This window comes from Amblyraja radiata, chromosome 39, assembly GCF_010909765.2.
Source record: "Amblyraja radiata isolate CabotCenter1 chromosome 39, sAmbRad1.1.pri, whole genome shotgun sequence".
NCBI classification, from domain to species: Eukaryota; Metazoa; Chordata; class Chondrichthyes; order Rajiformes; family Rajidae; genus Amblyraja; species Amblyraja radiata.
In genome coordinates, this window is record NC_045994.1 from 1,564,456 (window position 1) to 1,584,487 (window position 20,032).

The 20,032-nt window shown below is 44.7% G+C and overlaps 1 protein-coding gene across 2 annotated transcripts in view; it reads left to right on the plus strand.

The window, feature by feature from the left end:
• The window catches only part of gpat4 (glycerol-3-phosphate acyltransferase 4), a 110,751-nt gene that overhangs the window by 62,948 nt on the left and 27,771 nt on the right, over positions 1-20,032 (plus strand). Inside the window, exons 3-5 of one of the 2 annotated variants that reach the window (XM_033013888.1) lie at positions 461-758; positions 12,007-12,081; positions 15,534-15,623. In XM_033013888.1, the coding sequence (XP_032869779.1) occupies positions 461-758; positions 12,007-12,081; positions 15,534-15,623 (463 nt within the window). The remainder of the gene's footprint in view (positions 1-460; positions 759-12,006; positions 12,082-15,533; positions 15,624-20,032) is intronic. The other variant, XM_033013889.1, reaches the window with a different exon arrangement.

Sequence of the window (20,032 nt, forward strand, 5' to 3'; positions counted from 1 at the left end):
CCCAAAGCATTGATGTCATGCTTAGTCTTGAATTTGATGTAGTCCACATTCACATGCCATGTTCCTTCTCACAGGCAGAAGCATGCCTCAATTTAAGTTAAATCATTCAAAAGAACAAAGTGAAAAAGCGCAGAATCACGGAACTGCGGATGCTAGTTAACTAACAGAAGGATACAGTGCTGGACTAACTCAGGCAGCTTCCCTGGAGAACATGAATAGGTGACGTTTCGGGTCGAGACCCTGCTTCAGAATTAGAAATGCTGTCTGAAAGATCCTGACCCAAAATGTCACCAACCCATGTTCTCCACCGATATTGCCTGATCTGCTGAGTTACCTCTTTTTGTGAAAAAGAGCAGATTTTATTTGCTCACCAAGCAGAGACTGGAAATGGCCATGCGGGTATATGTAGTGCAGAGGTTACTCATCCTTCTCAATGGTAGTGTTGTGTTTTCTGTTACAGGTATTATAGAGAAGGAGCCCACATCTCTGGAGGAGGAAATAAAGGAGATGAGAAGGAGCGGGAGCAACAGAGCCCTGGACAGTCGGGAGTTTGAAATGTCTGATATCTTCTACTTCTGCAGGAAGGGTGTCGAGACCATTGTGGATGACGAAGTAACAAAGCGATTTTCCGCAGAGGAATTAGAGTCTTGGAATTTGATGACAAGAACAAACAATAACTTTCAATACATCAGCGTTCGTCTGACTATTCTCTGGGGACTGGGTGTTTTTGTACGATACTGCTTTCTACTTCCACTGAGGTGGGTATAACTGTGATGTGCTCCTGTTTCTAGTTGCTGTTGCTGCTGGGTTGAGACTGGTTCATGCAGCATTACATGCTCCTGATATTTGGAAAAGTACATTCAGCATAAAATGAAAGAATTGTTTGCAGCTTATTGGAATTTCTCCAGGATTTTGGATAGATTTTATATGAAACGTCATATGCTGGACTTGCGTTTACTTTAAGATGTTTTGATTGGAAGTATATCCACCGTGTAGACTGGATGGAAACACAGCCAACCAGAGATCTCTGGAAAAACTTATGTATGTGCGCAAGGGGTTAGAACAGGGGTGGGGGACCTGTGCCCTTCTCGGCCATTAAGTGCGGCCTTTTGAATGAATCCAAATTTTGTAGAACAATTCCTTTTATTTTTATTAATAGGTTTTTGTTCGTCTTTTATTATTTTTATATTAATCTTAAAATGAACCTATTTAAAATACCAGAGTAAAAGAAGATTCAACGAAATTATCCTCCCCGACTGACGGCCACAATTAAAACATTAGTAAGTCATGAGGGCTATTTTAACAAAATAATGTGCATTTTGAAGTATATCTTATTGATGTTTCTTGGATACGGCCTTATTAGATTACAGCTAACTTAATGCAGCATTCCAACATGAAAAGTTTCCCCACCCCTGGGTTAGAATAAGTAGCTGTGTGAGTGAGCAGCTTAAAGCCCCACCATCCCCCATGCACATTTTCTGCATTCCATTTCCCTTCAGTAGTTTTGATGTCTACACCATTCATTTCCTCTGTTGTAAGGTGGTCCAAAGTGTGTATCATTGAACAATTCAACTGGTTATTTCCGAGCCCCTGTGGCTGGCTGTATGGTAAATCCTATCCCAAAAGTTAAAGGCAAACCATGAAAAATATTGTTTATTGATATACTACTTGATAATTTATCTTGAGTGGTTTGAAATCTGACTAGATCAGACTGTTATAGCATCCTAGGCGCATTTAGGATATAGATCCTTTAGCAGGACAAGCAGCATCTCTGCCGAGAAAGAATAGGTGACGTTTCCGGTCGAGACCCTTCTTCAGGGTCTGAAGAAAGGTCTCGACCTGAAACGTCACCCATTCCTTCTCTCCAGAGATGCTGCCTGTCCCACTGAGTTACTCCAGCATTTTGTGTCTATCTTCGGTTTAAACCAACATCTGCAGTTCCTACCTACATAGATCCTTTAGCATCCATAGCCTAGATTAAAACAGAAGATTAGAGCACATAAAGGGTGATGGGTTTATGGAATGAGTTGCCAGAGGAAGTGCTTGAGGCAGGTACAATAACAGCATTTGAAAGACACTTTGATGAGTACATGGTTAGCAAAGGATTAGAGGGATATTGGGCAGGTGGGACTAGCATAGATAGGGCATCTTGGTTGGCATGGATGAAAGGTGTGTTTCCATGCTGTTGACTATGACTGTAAAAGCATCTTTTTACCCGTTGAGACCCAGATTTCAGCAGAGGATAGATAAGACTTTAATACTCGCAATAAAAGCATGGATCATAAAGTGTATTCAGATACTTATACCCAGTGATAACCCCAGTGTACACCAGCACTGGAGCCTTGCAAAGTATTTGGTAGCTACTACTTTTTCTTCAAAGAGTAATTGGGTTGGGATTGGAAATGTAGCTTTGCATGGCAATAAGTGATGGAGACTGATACTATATTGCTAACTGATTTAAGATTAACCATCGCATAAAATGCCAAATGGCAAATACATGGTTGGAAAAGTTGGCTCGTTAGTATTTATAATGACAAGAAGAAGGATTTCATAAAAGAGTTCACACATACATCATTTTTTATTTGAGTCCTTGCTTGTAGCTCAGACTTTAGATCTCCTGTGGCTCAGTATCATCCTCATGGAGTGGCCGATTCCTTAATTCCAGTGTCAGCCAGAGATGGCCAGTGGTGAGGCCACCACCATGAGGGATAAACCTACTTGGCCCCATACTTGCATGTGACTGTTGGCAGGGATGATCACTGCCTCGCTCTTGTGCCAGCAAAGCCTCATCCTCAAAATGAGGTAAATCTCTGCCATAGACACAAAGTGCCAGATTAATGGAGGAGGCCCAGGGCAGAAAGGTCAGATTGGGAATTGCAGGGGGAGTTGAAGTGCTGAGCCACCGGGAGATCAGGTAAGTTAAGACGGACTGAGCGGAGGTGTTCAGCGAAACGTTCGCCGAGCCTGCGCTTGGTCTCGCCGATGTAGAGAAGTTGACACCTGGAACAGCGGATACAGTAGATGAGGTTGGAGGAGGTGCAAGTGAACCTCTGGGAAGACTGTTTGTGTCCTTGGATGGAGTCGAGGAGGGAGGTAAAGGGACAGGTGTTGCATCTCCTGCGGTTGCAGGGGAAAGTACCTGGGGAGGGGGTGGGATGGGACGAGTTGACCAATGAGTTTCGGAGTGAGCGATCTCTGCATAAAGCAGAAAGGGGTGGAGATGGGAAGATATGGCCAGTAGTGGGATCCCGTTGGAGGTGGCGATAATGTTGGAGGATTATATGCTAATATTCCCAATCTGACCTGGGCCTCCTCCATTGTCAGAGTGAGGCCCAGCGCAAATTGGAGGAACAGCACCTCATATTTTGCTTGGGTAGCTTACACCCCAGCGGTATGAACATTGACTTCTCTAACTTCAAATAGCCCTTGCTTTCCCTCTCTCTCCATCTCCTCCCCCTTCCCAGTTCTCCCAACAGTCTTACTGTTTACGACCACGTTCTATCTTTGTCCCGCCCCCTCCCCTGACATCAGTCTGAAGAATGGTCTCGACCCGAAACGTCACCCATTCCTTTTCTTCAGAGATGCTGCCTGTCCCGCTGAGTTACTCCAGCACTTTGTGTCTACCTTCAATTTAAGCCAGTGTCTGCAGCTCTTCCCTACACAAATGAACCATGAGATGCTATGTCATATTCTGTGACAATACATTGAGCTGATTGAGAGATTTAGAATGAGTATTGAAATCAGCACAAGATACTACTGAGGCATCACGCCAGAGGGCCTGAGCCAGAGTGGTTTATTGTGTGTCAACAGGCAAACCAGGACAGGCACTGCGTATGGGATGGCAGCATGGCGAGGGTGTCCAGCCACATCTAGTCATACATAGATGGTAGACTGTGCACAAAACAGCAAAGGGTGCATGGAATATTCCACCAAGTGTCCACACAAGCACCAGATCAGATCAGAGCCCTGCAGTCCAACCGCACCTAGTCATACGTAGGTGGTAGAGAGTTCAGCACCTCATGGAAAGAGGTTGTTTCTAGAACAAGCACCTCGGTGATGGCCTCCCTGGACATTCAGCTGCATTACACTGGGCAGGTGCACCACGTGAACAGGCACGTGCAGAGGCAAAACTCTAACATTAACGCTGAGTCCGTGCCGACTAGCGACCACCCCGTACACTATGGTAGACACAAAATGCTGGAGTAACTCAGTAACAAGCAGCATCTCCGGAGAGAAGGAGATGCTGCTTGTCCCGCTGAGTTACTCCAGCATTTTGTGTACCTCCGATTTAAACCAGCATCTACAGTTCTTTCTTATCATGTACACTATCCTACACACTAGGGACAACTTACAATTTCCAGAGGCCAATTAACCTACAAACCTGTACATCTTTCGAGTGTGGGAGGAAACGGAGCACCCGGAGAAAACCCACACGGTCACAGGGAGAACGTACAAACTCCGTACAGACTGCATCCGTAGTCAGGATCGAACCCAGGTGTCTGGCGCTGTAAAGAAGTAACTGCCTCCCAAATCTGCCAACTTTGGGTTTTGCTTGCACCACTCGGCTACATAACTTTGGATTTAACATGGATGGTGGTGCAGCTGGTAGAGCAGCAACATCACAGCGCTAGAGACCTGGGAATGATCCTGACCTCGGCTGCTGTCTGTGTGACAACAACTATCTTTGGCCTGAAATGCTGAGCGGCTGATCTGTCTTGCTGTTTTCCTGAAGAATTACTTAAAATGAACCAATCTTAAACCAATTTGGTTATCAAACAAAGGCAAGGATACTGGATGATATTGACCTGCCGGTCTTTCTCTGACTGTTGCTGACTATTGCTCTCTGGAACTAACAGCCCCTCTAGTTGTTCCACAATTAGCATCGCTGTACAATCCAATTCCAATCCTGATATCTGTTCCTCAGTACAGAAATGTGCCTGAGCACATCATTTACAGTATAAATGAAACTTGGCTAATTGCTGTCTACAATTTTTTCAATCGTCAGCATAGTGCTACTGACAGCACCATTAAATACTTGCTCATTGATCTTTAGACTTAAGAAACAGCGTGGAAACAGGCCCTTCTTCCCACCGAGTCCGCGCTGACCTGCGATCACCCCATACACTAGCATTATCCTAAACACTAGGGACAATTTACAATTTACAGAGGCCGGTTTAACCCACAAACCTGTACGTCCTTGGGGTGTGGGATGAAACCGGAGCACCTGGAGAATACCCACATGTTAACAAACTCCGTACAAACTGCACCCATAGTCAGGATTGAACCGCTGCGCCACCATGCCGCCCAAATCTGCTAGCTTTTGAGTTTTGCTTGCACCATGCAGCTACATAACTTTGGATATAACATGGATGAAAGATAGTACAATGGTGCAGCTGGTAGAACCGCTGCATCACAGCACTAGAGACCTGGGTACGATCCTGGCCTTGGGTGCTGTCTGTGTGAAGTTTACACATTTTCCCTGTGACTGCATGGGTTTCCCCCGAGTGCTCCGGTTTACTCCCACATCCCAAAGACGTGGGCTTGTAGGTTAATTGGCCGCTGTAATTATCCCCAGTGTTTAGGGAGTGGATGCAAAAGCGGGATAACATAGAACTAGTGTGTGTAAGATGCTGGTTTAAACCGAAGATAGACACAAAATGCTGGAGTAACTCAGCAGGACAGGCAACATCGCTGGAGAGAAGTAATGGGTGACGTTTCACGTCGAGAACCCTTCTTCAGACCCTGAATGGGTGATTAATAGTGTGGACTCGGTGGGGCGAAGAGGCTGTTTCCATGCTGTATCTTTCAATCAATCAAAATCAAATTCCAGAGGGGAGGTGAGTTTTATTTGATATCAAAGGAGATTTGACTGGGTGTAGCAACAAGGAGCCTTCATAACATTAAAGTAAATAGAAATCAAGGATTAAACTCCATTGATTAAAGTCTCATCTTGCATGAAGATAGATGGAGCCCAACCCTCTCAGCCCTGGGCACTGGTGTGAGATAATGCCTGGAGGAACCATCCATCCTTAGCTGCTTTGTTATAAGTTCACATGTGGAGCTGTTTGTGGGAACAACATCGACATTAAGTTTCATCCTCAGTTCCTTTGATAAAGGAGTGTTCTAGGTTTCCATGCTCCAAGATTTGAGCAACGTTCAGACCAGGTCTGGTAAGTGTTGAGTCACATTAGTGCCCCAGGAGTGGTCAGTAAGAGAGAGAGAGTCAAAGCACCTCGCTTGAGGTTCAGCTGCATAACCCTGCTGAATCCTTCCCCCGCCAACAACATGAGACTCACAATTCACCCACGTGCCTATATTTTTATTAATTATGTTTTCCTGACCTTGGCTGTAGCCTTCAAGGCTCCTCGTGTGCTCATTTGCTTAATTATGAATTTCTGCCTCTATTAAGCCTTGGATAGTGTGTTCCAGGTTCCTTCCATCTTTGGGTGAAAAAAATGTCTTCCTCACATCCCCTCTTCAACTCTCTCCTTAACTTGAACTATGCCCTTTGGTTTTATGGACCTTCGAACTCAAGAAAATAGGTTCTTGATGTGCCTTATATGCGGCACATCAATGTACCCCTTGCCCCTCAATTTTAAATACCTCAATTAGCCTCCAAAGGAAGGCGATCCAGCCTATCCAAAATTACATACAAAACACTCCATTCCAGACAACATTCTGTATATCTCCATTGTACCCTCTTCAGTTAAACAAATCCTTTGTAAAATACAGCGCAGCAGAACTATACACTGGACCCAATCTCTGGCCAAGGTTTTATGAAGTTGTGATAATCACCCAGACTGTTTTATTCTATGCTCAAGCTAAGTATGTTGCCTTCATCATCTTACCCAACTATACTGCCGTTTTCAGGAGGGATCACTGTTCCTGCGTCTAGCCTGTCCAACCCCTTAAGAATTTTGTAAGTTTCTATAAGATCCCCCCTCAATCTTCTAAATTCTAGCGAGTACAAGCCGAGTCTTTCCAGTCTTTCTTCATATGAAAGTCCTGACATCCCAGGAATCAGTCTGGTGAACCTTCTCTGTACTCCCTCTACGGCAAGAATGTCTTTCCTCAGATTAGGAGACCAAAACTGTACGCAATACTCCAGGTGTGGTCTCACCAAGACCCTGTACAACTGCAGTAGAACCTCCCTGCCCCTATACTCAAATCCTTTTGCTATGAATGCTAACATACCATTTGCTTTCTTCACTGCCTGCTGCATCTGCATACCTACTTTCAATGACTGGTGTACCATGACACCCAGGTCTCGTTGCATCTCCCCTTTTCCTAACGGCCACCATTCAGATAAAGTCTACATTCCTGTTTTTGCCACCAAAGTGGATAACCTCACATTTATCCACATTATACTGCATCTGCCATGCATTTGCCCACTCACCCAGCCTATCCAAGTCACCTTGCAGCCTCCTAGCATCCTCCTCACAGCTAACACTGCCCCCCAGCTTCGTGTCACCCGCAAACTTGGAGATGTTGCATTCAATTCCCTCGTCCAAATCATTAATATATATTGTAAATAGCTGGGGTCCCAGCACTGAGCCTTGCGGTACCCCACTAGTCACTGCCTGCCATTGTGAAAAGGACCCGTTTACTCCTACTCCTACTCTTTGCTTCCTATCTGCCAGCCAGTTCTCTATCCACATATACCCCAGCTTTATCCATCCTCTGAAAATGCATCACCTCACACTCATCAAGATGCACTATTGCACTGCTCATCATGCACACTGATCGATGATGCGCAGTAGTTCAAGACTGCCCCCCTCACTAGCAACAACAACTCCACTCTAGTGCCATTACTATCCCTACCCCCTACAGTATACTCATATCTAACTTGATAATGCATACGGCCAAGTACCAATCCCTGTAGCACGCCATTGGGCATAGGCTTCCAGTCACAGAAACAACCCATTTGCTGATCGCTTGCACTTGGTCTGCTACACACTACTGGATCTGCCATTCACAAACTATTTTAATTCCCCTTCCAATTCAAATACTAACCTTGTTGGAGCCTCCTCCATTGCCAGAGTGAGACCACACACTAACTGGATGAACAACAACAATTTATATTCTGCTTGGGTAGCTTACAATCCAACGGTATGAACATTTAGTGTAGGAAGGAACTGCAGATGCTGGGTTAAATCGCAGATACCCTGGAGTAACTTAGCGGGATAGGCAGCATCTCTGGAGAGAAGGAATGGTGAAATTTTGGGTCGCGATCCTTCTTCAGATTGGCTGAAGATAGTTGCGACAACCCCAATCATTATTTGTTGCTAGTTTACACACATGCTCTATCTTCGTTCTCTTTATATTTTTTGTTGGTCATAGTCATAGAGTGATACAGTGTGGAAACAGGCCCAACTTGCTCACACCATTCAAGCCAACATGTTCCAGCTACACCAGTCCCACCTGCCCGCATTTGGTCCATATTCCTCCAAACTTGTCCTATCCATTGTACCTAGTCTAACTGTTTCTTAAACGTTGGGATAGTCCCATCCTCAACTACCTCCACTGGCAGCTTGTTCCATACACCCACCACCCTTTGTATGAAAATGTTCCCCCTCAGATTCCTATTAAATCTTTTCCTCTTCACCTTGAACCTATGTCCTCTGGTCCTTGATTTCCCAACTCTTGGCAAGAGATTCTGTGTATCTACCCGATCTAAGATTTCTAAAATGTCCCTGTTCTACCACTAATCTTTGCAACATTGCATGATTTTTCTTTTATTTCAGATTGACACCATGCTTAACTTATTTAGTTGTCCACACATGGTGCATCCTTCCTGCACAGCGTTCCTTCTATGGAATACCCCTTGGAATTGGAAATATCTGCTTAAATGCTTTTCATTGCTGATCCCCTGAACTATTTTCATAATCATAATCTTAATAATACTTTATTAGCCAAGTATGTTTTGCAACATATGAGGAATCTAATTTGCCATACAGTCATACCAATAAAAAGCAACAGAACACACAAAATACATTTTAACATGAACATCCACCACAGTGACTCTACATTCCTCACTGTGATGGAAGGCAAAAAAAAGTTCAATCTGTTCCCTTCTTTGTCCTCCTGCCGCCCGCGGTCTGGGGCCTCGAGCCTTTCGTTGACGGGTCGATCTTGACTCCCGTAGCCGGCGGCGTTTGGCGCCCTCCACATCGGGGCGATCGAACTCCCGCATCGGGGGGATCTCAGCTCCCCCACGCCGAGCGATCGGACCCCGTGTCGGGGCTGGTCGAACTTTCTGCGTTGTTGGAGCTCTCGACATCTACAGTCTCTACCTGAGACTGGAGCTCATTGATGTTAAAGTCCGTAGGCAAGGGATTGGCTTTGATGGTAAGTTCACGTCCCCGCGGTGGGGCTCAAAGTCAGTCCCGAGCAAGGCCTCCAGCACGATGTTAGGCCGCAGAGCGACCGGAGAAATGATCCGGAATACAATCGCATCTCCGGCAAGGTAAGAGATTGACAAAAAGTTTCCCCCGACCCCCTCCCCCACCCACCCCATAAAACAAACCAGAGAATATTAAAACAAACTTTTAAAACACACAAAAAATAACCAAAAAAAGACAAAAAGCAGACAGATGGTTGGCGAGGCTGCCATTGTCAGCGCCACCTGGTGGTCTATTCCCAGTCTCCTTGCCTTCCATGTCCACATGCCACTGAAATTGCACTATAGGATCAAGTTGTAGATTTGTTTTTCTCACTAGCAAACTAAATTTGAAATTATATAATGCTCTGATCATTTAGAAACATAGAAATTAGGTGTAGGAGTAGGCCATTCGGCCCTTCGAGCCATTCAATATGATCATGGCTGATCATCCAACTCAGTATCCCGTACCTGCCTTCTCTCCATACCCTCTGATCCCCTTAGCCACAAGGGCCACATCTAACTCCCTCTTAAATATAGCCAATGAACTGGCCTCGACTACCCTCTGTGGCAGAGAGTTCCAGAGATTCACCACTCTCTGTGTGAAAAAAGTTCTTCTCATCTCGGTTTTAAAGGATTTCCCCCTTATCCTTAAGCTGTGACCCCTTGTCCTGGACTTCCCCAACATCGGGAGCAATCTTCCTGCATCTAGCCTGTCCAACCCCTTAAGAATTTTATAAGTTTCTATAAGATCCCCTCTCAATCTCCTAAATTCTAGAGAGTATAAACCAAGTCTATCCAGTCTTTCTTCATAAGACAGTCCTGACATCCCAGGAATCAGTCTGGTGAACCTTCTCTGCACTCCCTCTATGGCAATAATGTCCTTCCTCAGATTTGGAGACCAAAACTGTACGCAATACTCCAGGTGTGGTCTCACCAAGACCCTGTACAACTGCAGTAGAACCTCCCTGCTCCTATACTCAAATCCTTTTGCTATGAAAGCTAACATACCATTCGCTTTCTTCACTGCCTGCTGCACCTGCATGCCTACTTTCAATGACTGGTGTACCATGACACCCAGGTCTCGCTGCATCTCCCCTTTTCCTAGTCGGCCACCATTTCTTTGGGGATCCTTTATTAGTAGATCATTAATCTATCCTATTCTGTTCCATAACATCAAATCTGGGATTGGTTCCCCAAAGTATTGGAAATAAATAGCCTTTCAAACAAGCTTATCTTCAAATTAGCAAATTGCATTGTCAAGTCTATATTGCAATATATTTCCTACAAGATGCCATTATTTCAAGATTGATGCCCATGTTTCTGTGAGTTGATGAGCCCTAAAACACTTTCCATTGTGTAGATAGATAGTAGTGGCACAAATAGGGAGCACAGTGGCATAGCAGGTAGAGCTGCCACAAAGCACCAGGGACCCGGGGTTGATCCTAATTTTGGATGCTGTCTGTGTGGAGTTTGCACGTTCTCCTCGTGATCACGTGGGTTTCCTCCTGGTGCTGTGGTTTACTCCCACATTCCAAAGACGTGCAAGTTTGCAGGTTAATCGTCCACTGTGGGAGTCGATGAGAAAATGGGATAACATAGAACTAGGAGAATGGAATGGAATGTTTGATTTATTTGTTCCTTTGTTTGAAAGGAATTTAGTTTTAATTTCTGCAAGAATTTCGCAGCCTCGGGACTCTGAGATTTCTCCCACTGTCAGTTATCATTGACCTTGTGCTGTTACTCTATCTGCTCAGATACTGGACAACAACCTGTTTCTGTCCTCCCTGTGAGAAACACAAAATGCTGGAGTAACTCAGCGGGACAGGCAGCATCTCTGGATCGCTGGCAGCAGTCTGAAGAAGGGTCTTGACCCGAAGTGTCACCCATTCCTTCTATCCAGAGATGCTGCCCGCTGAGTTACTCCAGCATTTTGTGTCTATCTTTGGTGTGAACCAGCATCTGCAGTTCCTTTCTACACACTCTATCAACCCTGTCTCGCCTGCTGTCAACACCCATCCAATATTACCAACATTTTAAATAGATTGCTCTTTTCTCCATGAACTTAAACTTAAAACTTTAAAAGAGTAGCTGTATGTTTGTACTTATTTTAGATTTTTTCCTGTGATCACTAATTTAGTTTTGGTAAAATAGCAGATCATTTGTGAGACCATTTATCGCAATCATACTTGAGAGTCTGAGAGTTTACTGGCCATTACACTGACTGATTACATGTTCTGTGACGTTGTTAAAGTGGTTACATTTCCTATAATCTGTGCTAAAGTGATGCAGTACATGTTCAGGTTTAATTCTGAGCTGGCTATAAGTGAAACAACTAGTTTTCTTGAGGCTCTGAGGCTCATTTATTTTCTTTAATGCTCTATCTTTTGGTCTGTAATCTTATTGTCTTTAATTTTGCTTCTTTTTCAGTTACTTAGTCACTGATATTTAAAGCAACTTGGTGCCTCTGGCGCTGGCATTTCACTGTAAATCACCCTATGACCGCTGATTATGAAAAGGTCCACTCACAGGGTGACTGGGCTCAGAAGGATATGAACAAGAAATGTACAGAGAGATAGTTATGTATGTTTGAAACTACTAAAATCTAATTGCAATATATTTTTCAGGGTTACCTTGGCTATCACTGGCATTAGCTTGTTGGTGATTGGTACAACCATTGTGGGATATTTACCAAATGGATGGTAAGAGTGCCGTTTCTTTGTTAACAATATGGGCATTTGTAGATCTGTTCACACTGCAGTTTTCAATCATTTTGTCAATATTATCTTGTTGCTGCTTCAAATTTTTGGGGAATGGTTGTATGGTGATTAAATTAATGGACTGGTAATTTAGTTTAGTTTAGCGATACCACGCGGAAACAGGCCCTTCGGCCCACCGAGTCCGAACCAACCAGTGATTCCCGCACATTAACACTATCCGACACACATTAGGGACAATTTAAATTTATACCAAGCCAATTAACCTACAAACCTGCATGTCTTTGGAGTATGGGAGGAATCCGGAGCACCCGGAGAAAGTCCATGTGGTCACAGGGAGAACGTACAAACTCCATACAGACAGCACCCGTGGTCAGGATCGAACCCGGGTCTCTGACGCTGGAAGGCAGCAACTCTACCGCTGCGCCATCGTACCGCCCGGTAGAGGTGTAAACAAATGGCTGGGCCAATGCATGAGGTTAGATGGGGAAGAATTTGTTTTCTGAGGCGATGTGTAGGAAGTCCTAGTCGAGAGGGGTTCTACTTGATCTTATCTTTGGGACTGAGGAAGAGCAAATGATAACAATGTCTTTGGAGGAACCCCGACTATAATTCGGTAAGCTTCCAGGGAGGTTGTTAGAAAATATTGAGGGGTAGGATTGATATTCACTTGGAACGGCAGGGAATGAATAGGAGGAATCAATGTGAATTTGTGCAGAGGAAGATCATGTTGCACAAATCTGTATCATTTGAGGAGGTAACTGAGAAAAGTGATGAAGGCAGAGGGATTCATGTGGATTAGAGTAAGGTTTTTGACAAGGTCCATTGCGGTGGACATTACAGAAGGTTATGGCACAAGGGAATGAGATGTGTGACAGACTGGATCCAAGGTTGGCTTGGTGGTAAGCAGAGGGAGTGGTGGATGGGTGTTTCGATGGCCAGAAATCTGTAATGTGGTGTACTGCAGGGATCAGCTCTTTGTTGTTGTAATATATAGAAATGACTTGGATGGGAATGTAGGTGTTCTGATTAGTGAGTTTGCTGACAATATGAAAATTGGAAAAGTTGTAGATAGTGAAGAAGGTTGGTCAAAGGTTATTAGCAGGACATAGGTCAGGTGGAAACTGGGCAGAGTGGTGGCATGAGTCTGAAGAAGGGGCTCGACCCGAAACGTCACCTATTTCTTTTCTCCAGAGATGCTGTCCGACCCGCTGAGTTACTCCAGCTTTTTGTGTTGATCTTCAAATTGGTGGCAGATGTAATTTAATCCAGACAGCGGTCGATAATGCTCTTTGTGAGGTTGAATTCTGGTACAACATCTCGTGGAAATTGCAGGGATCTTGAAAGCGTCAGAGAGACCGTTGTGTGCATTCATAGACTCCTGTAAGTAGCAACACAGGTGGATAGGGCAGTGAAAAATGCAGATGTGAGACGGGGTCTTCAATGGGGGAGCCAGCGAGGCAGGTAAAGAGTCCTTGAGTCCTTGCCAAAGACCTAGACACGGTGGTGGCGGGGTGATGGTAGAGGAACTCAATATAATGATGGGCCTGGGACTTGTTGACATGCTGGTGCAGGATTACAAAGGTAATATACTTGCCTTCATAGGATGAGGCATTAAGTCTGAGAATTGGGTCACTATGTTGCAGTTTTACCAAACATTGGTAGACCACACTGATTGTATTGTGTACAGTTCTGGTCACCACACCACAGGAAGGATGTGGTGACAATGGAGAGAGAGTGCAGAAGAGATTCATCAGGATGTTGCCAGGAATGGAGGCTACAGTTGTTAGGAGAGTAGACACAGTCTGAAGTAGGGTCTCGACCTAAAACGTCACCCATTCCTTCTCTCCATATAAGTAACTTACATAGAAACATAGAAAATAGGTGCAGGAGTAGGCCATTCGGCCCTTTGAGCCTGCACCGCCATTCAATATGATCATGGCTGATCATCCAACTCAGTATCCTGTACCTGCCTTCTCTCCATACCCCCTGATCCCTTTAGCCACAAGGGCCACATCTATCTCCCTCTTAAATATAGCCAATTAACTGGCCTCAACTACCTCAACTTAGCCTGTCCTGCTGAGTTACTCCAGCATTTTGTGTCTACCTTCGATTTAAACCAGCATCTACAATTCTTTCCTACACAGTTGTTCGGAGGGATTGGATTGGCGTGGTTTATAAAATCATAAATCTTATGTGAAGGCAGAGGGGATGTGGTGAACAAATGTAAGCCAGCAGAAATAGAGTATGGGTGCAGGAGATGGAGCAGAAAAGGAGATCTTGAGGGGTAGTTTTTTTCACACAGTGGTGTTCATCTGGAATGAATGGCTAGAGGAGGTGGTCGAGGCAAATACAATGACAACATTGAAAAGGTGCTGAGACTGATACTTGGATGGAAAGGTTTAGAGAGATACAGGCCTAATGTGGACTAATAAGAGAATGCAGAAAAACATCACAGTTGGCATGAAGGAGTTAGTCAAATAGGCCCATATCTCCGCTGGACGATTCTATGATTCTGTCATGATCTTGCAACTTGCAATTATATTCCTATCTCTGTTGCTTCTTTTAAAATGAACAACTTCTCTTTTGAGAAGCAAGGAGAGGGAAGAATTACATTTCATGTTTTTCTTCACTCCTTACAATGCTATGTACGACAGTGATGGCAACTTCTACTGAAGTGTGGATGGCCGTTGGCTCGCTAAAAGCTCATCCACCCTTTGACAGGTCTTGTTTTTGGTCCCCCTCAAGATCTCCTTTTCTGCTCCATCTCCTGCACCCATACTCTATTTCTGCTGGTTTACATTTGTTTCCCACATCCCCCCTGCCTTCACATAGGATTTATGATGTTATAAACCAAGCCAATCTACAGCCCCTTCCTCACCTGGCAGTATTGCTGGAGCTATTTCATTTGGTAAAAACCCATCTGGTTCACCAATGCCCTTCCTGAATCTAGTTTGGAGAGATAATGTCCTGTTGTTATTGAGTTATAATTAGTATCTGTCGTTTTAACTCCCCTTTCTTATCCAACATTCTTGGGTCAATAGTAATTTGGGGTGAGTTTTTCAAATTGTGTTGGCTAAGGGATGGAATGCTCGACTGCATGACACATGCACATTTGATTGTTTCATAGAAACATTACAGAGATCTTTTAACTCATCAATTTAGTGTTAACTCCAAATGCAACAACTTGCAACTATATGCAATTATACAGTATAACAGCTTTACCATAATAAAACACTTCCAAATGATTCACAGGACCCGGGACATTCTGAATTAAGTGCATATCTCATTGAATCTTCTGGTTTAGAGGAGAATGTTGCAATTTTACTGTAAACGTTTGAAAGGGAATTGTTATTTTCTTATTCTCCAGACCACAAGTTATGTCTACTGCCTTGTATTAATCTTGCTTTCCTTACAAATTCTTCCCCTTTGCCTAGGTTGAAGGACTTTCTGAGCAAGCATGTACATTTGATGTGCTACAGGATCTGTGTGAGAGCACTGACTGCCATTATACACTATCATGACAGGTTGGTATCTGCTGCTCAATGTAGTGCATGGCATGATCCCAGAACAAACTTGCTCTTAAGAGCGTTACCGGGTACTTGCATTTCATTTAGGAATATAAATTGGAAAGTTTGAAGAAATGTTATATGAAAGTTTGAGAGAAGGTATTTGACTCCATGCTTTATTGTAACACTATATGAAATACACTTGCAATTATTTTGTACCTTTTAAAATGATGAAACAACCCACGGTGAAATATCTCACGTGCTAACCGATAAAGCTTGGCATCGTGCCAGAGTAAGGGGTACAAGGACTGATGACTAAAATCTAAAAGACCACTGAAGATTTTAAGAATACTAGAGTTCAGTGGTACTTTATGGTCGCATGTACCTAGGTACAGTGAAATTCCTTTTCTGTATACAGTTCAGTAAAAATCACTATACATAGGTACAAACATACCCAAGTACAAGAGTGTAGGAATAATAGATTATACAGAGGCAGTACACAAGAGTCGCCACATTTCCGACACCATCTTCTGCCCTACGTTCAAAGTAGTTAAAATTGTTAGAGTCTGAACTTGGCCATAAAGGCCCATTGTCCTGACGGTGGCACTGGTTTGGTGTTAGCAGACGATGTCACTGCCCTCGAAAATAGACACAAAGTGCTGGAGCAACTCAGCGTGTCAGGCAACATCTCAGGAGAACATGGATAGACAAGGTTTTGTGTCAGGACCCTTCTTCAGACTGATCCATGGTAACATTGCCTGTCTATGTTCTCCTGAGATGCTGCCTGACCCGCTGAACCACTTCAGCACTTTGTGTCTTTTTTTGTAAACGAGAATTTTCAGTTCCTTGCTTCTAGAGAGAAAAAAATTGTTCAGTGAAGAAGTTTGAAGCTTAGGGGCGAGGCAGCTGCAAGTGTGAGCATCGATGCTTGGTCAGTAGACTTACAGAGCTGGAATTTACAATGGAAGGAACATTGATATTCTGTAGGTTGGAGCTGGATGATGTGATTAAGAGAGGATTTGATAGCAAGAACGCAAATTTTAAGTTTCAAAGCATGGGCTGTGTTTGTGATGATATGAGGTGTGGTGAACAGGGTCTCGATGCCAGGAGCCAAGGTTAGTGTCATCAGGTGATACTCAGTAACAACCAGTTTGCAGATGTGAAACTTGGGATGGGCCAGGACACCTCAGCACAGGGAAATAGGCAACGTTTCGGGTCGAAACCCTTCTTCAGTCTGAAGAAGGGGTTCGGCCCGAAACGTTGCCTATTTCCCTCGCTCCATAGATGCTGCTGCACCCGCTGAGTTTCTCCAGCATTTTTGTCTATCTTCGATTTTCCAGCATCTGCAGTTCCTTCTTAAACACCTCAGTCACAGCCCTTGTTCAAAGACTGATGGATGAGTTGGATGCCAGAGATGAGATGTCTGTGACTGATCTTGGCAACAAAGGGGCATTTGATTGAGGGCAGCATCTGGGAGAGCTGGTAAAGCTGAGACCACGGGCACCCAGCAGAACGGCGTCAATATTTTGGAGTCGTACCTTTTACAAAGGATGATGGTGTTGAAGTCCAGGCTCGGGGCATCACTGCTGGTGTACTCAGGGCACAGACATACCAAACTGTATCCTTTGTGACTTTCCATCGCTGGATAATAGCTGAGGATGTTCACAGATGGTTGTGCTGTGTTTAATTCCATTTGCAATTCCTCAGCAAACAAAGCAATCCATGCTGCATGCAGTAAAGTCCAGGCAATCTGCAGCATGAGCTGATAAATGGCAAGTAACATACTTTACTCTGGAAGTGCCAGGCAATGCCCGGCTCTGATAAGATCATCTTCGACAAGAAAGCGGATAACCACTTTCCTTTGACATGCCCATCACTGATACTGCACCGTCAGTATTCTGGGAATCACAATTGACCGGTATCTTAACTGGATTAGCCTCATCAATATAGTGACTGGAACAGCAGGTCACAAGCGATTCATCATCTTACACTTTACACAAAGCCTTCCCACTATTTACTATGCACAAGGCAGGAGTAAGATGGAATACTGTCCACTTGGCTGGATGAATATAGCTGCAGTAACACCAAAGCAGCCCACTCAATTGATGCCTCATTATGCCACGGCAAACATGTATACCCTCCTCTATCAGTGCACAGTGCTGCAGTGTATACTCTTTATAAACACTGCAAAATTTACTTGCCTTAGCTACGCCAACAACATGTCCCCAACCCGAGTGGTGGTGCCATCGAGTGTGGCAGCCTCGCCAGCAGCTGTCTGTCCTTTCTTCCTTTTTGTTATTTTTAGTCTGTCTAAAAGTTTATTTTTAGAGGTCTTTTAGTCTTTTTTATGGGGGGGGGGGGGGGTGAGGGGTATACCGTCTTCTCAGTCACTACCTGGTCGAGGATGCGTCTTTTCTCCGAGCTGCATCGCCCCCTCCTCATGGCCTATCATCTGGATTGGCGCGGCCTTTCCTGCCGGAGACCTTCAGCAGTGGTGCAGCACTGGATTCCATCGCGGAGTGGGCGATGCCTTACCGGGATCGCCGTGTTGGAGCTCCGGAGTGCTGGGCCTGCCGACTTTAACACCGTGGAGCTGTGGTCTGCGGAGCTTCCAGCCGCGGGCGGCGTTGACTTTAACATCGTGGAGCCTGGGATCTTTCACTGAGGATCGCCAGTGTTGGAGCTCCGCCCAGCTCGGCCTGTGGACTTTGGAAGCCGCGGTCTGCGGTAGGAAGCGGCCAATTCAGAAACTCCCAGCCGCTGAGAGTGTTCTTCCGTTCCGACGTCGGAGCTCCATCATCCGATCACCCGGCGAGAGGGCCTGAAACATCGGGTCGCCGTTGCGGCTACTGAGGCCTCAATAGGCCCCGACCCTTCCCTCACAGTGGGAAACGTTGATTCCATTGTGGGGGATGTTTTTATGTTTTATGTTAAATTCTATAGTGATGTGTTTATCTTATTTGTGTGCTGTCAAATTTCACTGCACCAATTGGTGTATGTGACAACAAATGTCCTTTGTCCTTTGTCTTTTGTCAAACCCACAGCCTCCAGCACCAGAAACAGTCTGGAGCAGCATGGTCTATGGCAGGAGCAGCATGGGAACACCACCAACCATGTGTTCCTTCCAAGTTGTGCATTATCCAGACTTGGAGATATATCGCTGTTCTTTATCACGGCTGGTTCCAAAGTCTGGAACACCCTCCTCCACAGCATGGCAAGTGTATCTTCAGAAGACTCCAGCAGTTCAAGAAGCCAGCTCTCAGACCAACATCTCATTGGCAATTAGGGATATACAATAAATGGTGGCCAAACCAGGCATGCCCCACGAAATACATCAGTGACCGTTCATAATGGCACCTTCTCACCATCCTTTACAATTCTCCAACTCCTCACCTATCTTAAATCTTTGGTTAGATATGAATTTGCCTCTTCTGACCATTGATTTGACCTCTTCTGACCATTGATTTGACCTCTTCTTATTTACCTTTGGGTTTAGGTTTACTGTGGTTACATGTAAGGGGTGTTCGGCATGCTATCCAGGGAGATCAGTGCACCATATAAAAATGCCCAAAGTGCTGGAGTATTCAGTGGGCCCGGCAGCATCCCTGCAATACATGGAGTGGAGATGTTTCAGATCCAGACCCTTCTTCAGTCTGAAGAAGCATCTCAACCTGAAACATCACTTATCCATGTTCTCCAGTGGATGCTGCCGTTCTCGCAGAGGGACTCCAGCACTTTGTGTCCTTTTGTATTTTAACCGGCAACTACAGTTCTTTGTTTTTATATTTTCAGATTTACTATGCATGAGTATAATTAGTTCAAACTCAAGTACAGGTGTCTCACATTTTATGAGTTACAATTTATGCATGATTTACGAGTTTTTAGAATAACACGCTTGTCTAAATACTACCAAAGTTTAATTTACACGCTCCAATTTTTGGAATAACGCACTCAAATTTATGCCTGGCACTGTAAGGCAGCATAGTCGCATGCAGTCTTCGCATCTGTTTGATGTAGACAAATGCTGGAGAAACTCAGCGGGTGCAGCAGCATCTATGGAGCGAAGGAAATAGGCAACGTTTCGGACCGAAACCCTTCTTCAGACTGATGTGAGGGTGGGGGTGGGGGGGGGGGGCGGGCTCTATGGAGTGAAGGAAATAGGAAACGTTTTGTGCCAAAACCCTTCTTCAGACTGATGTGAGGGTGAGCAAGGACTGATGTGAGGGTGAGGACAAGTTCCTTCTTAAACATCTGTTTGATGTACGTGCGTTTTGATTTACATGCTACTCATCAAGCACGTGACCACTGTGTATAACCTGAGGTAGAACAAAGGGGAAGATAGAGAATGCAGAATATAGTTCTCAGCATTGTTGTGCATTGTGGCGCATCGGTTCGTTAGACATAGCCCAATAGCCCCAATGGGGTAG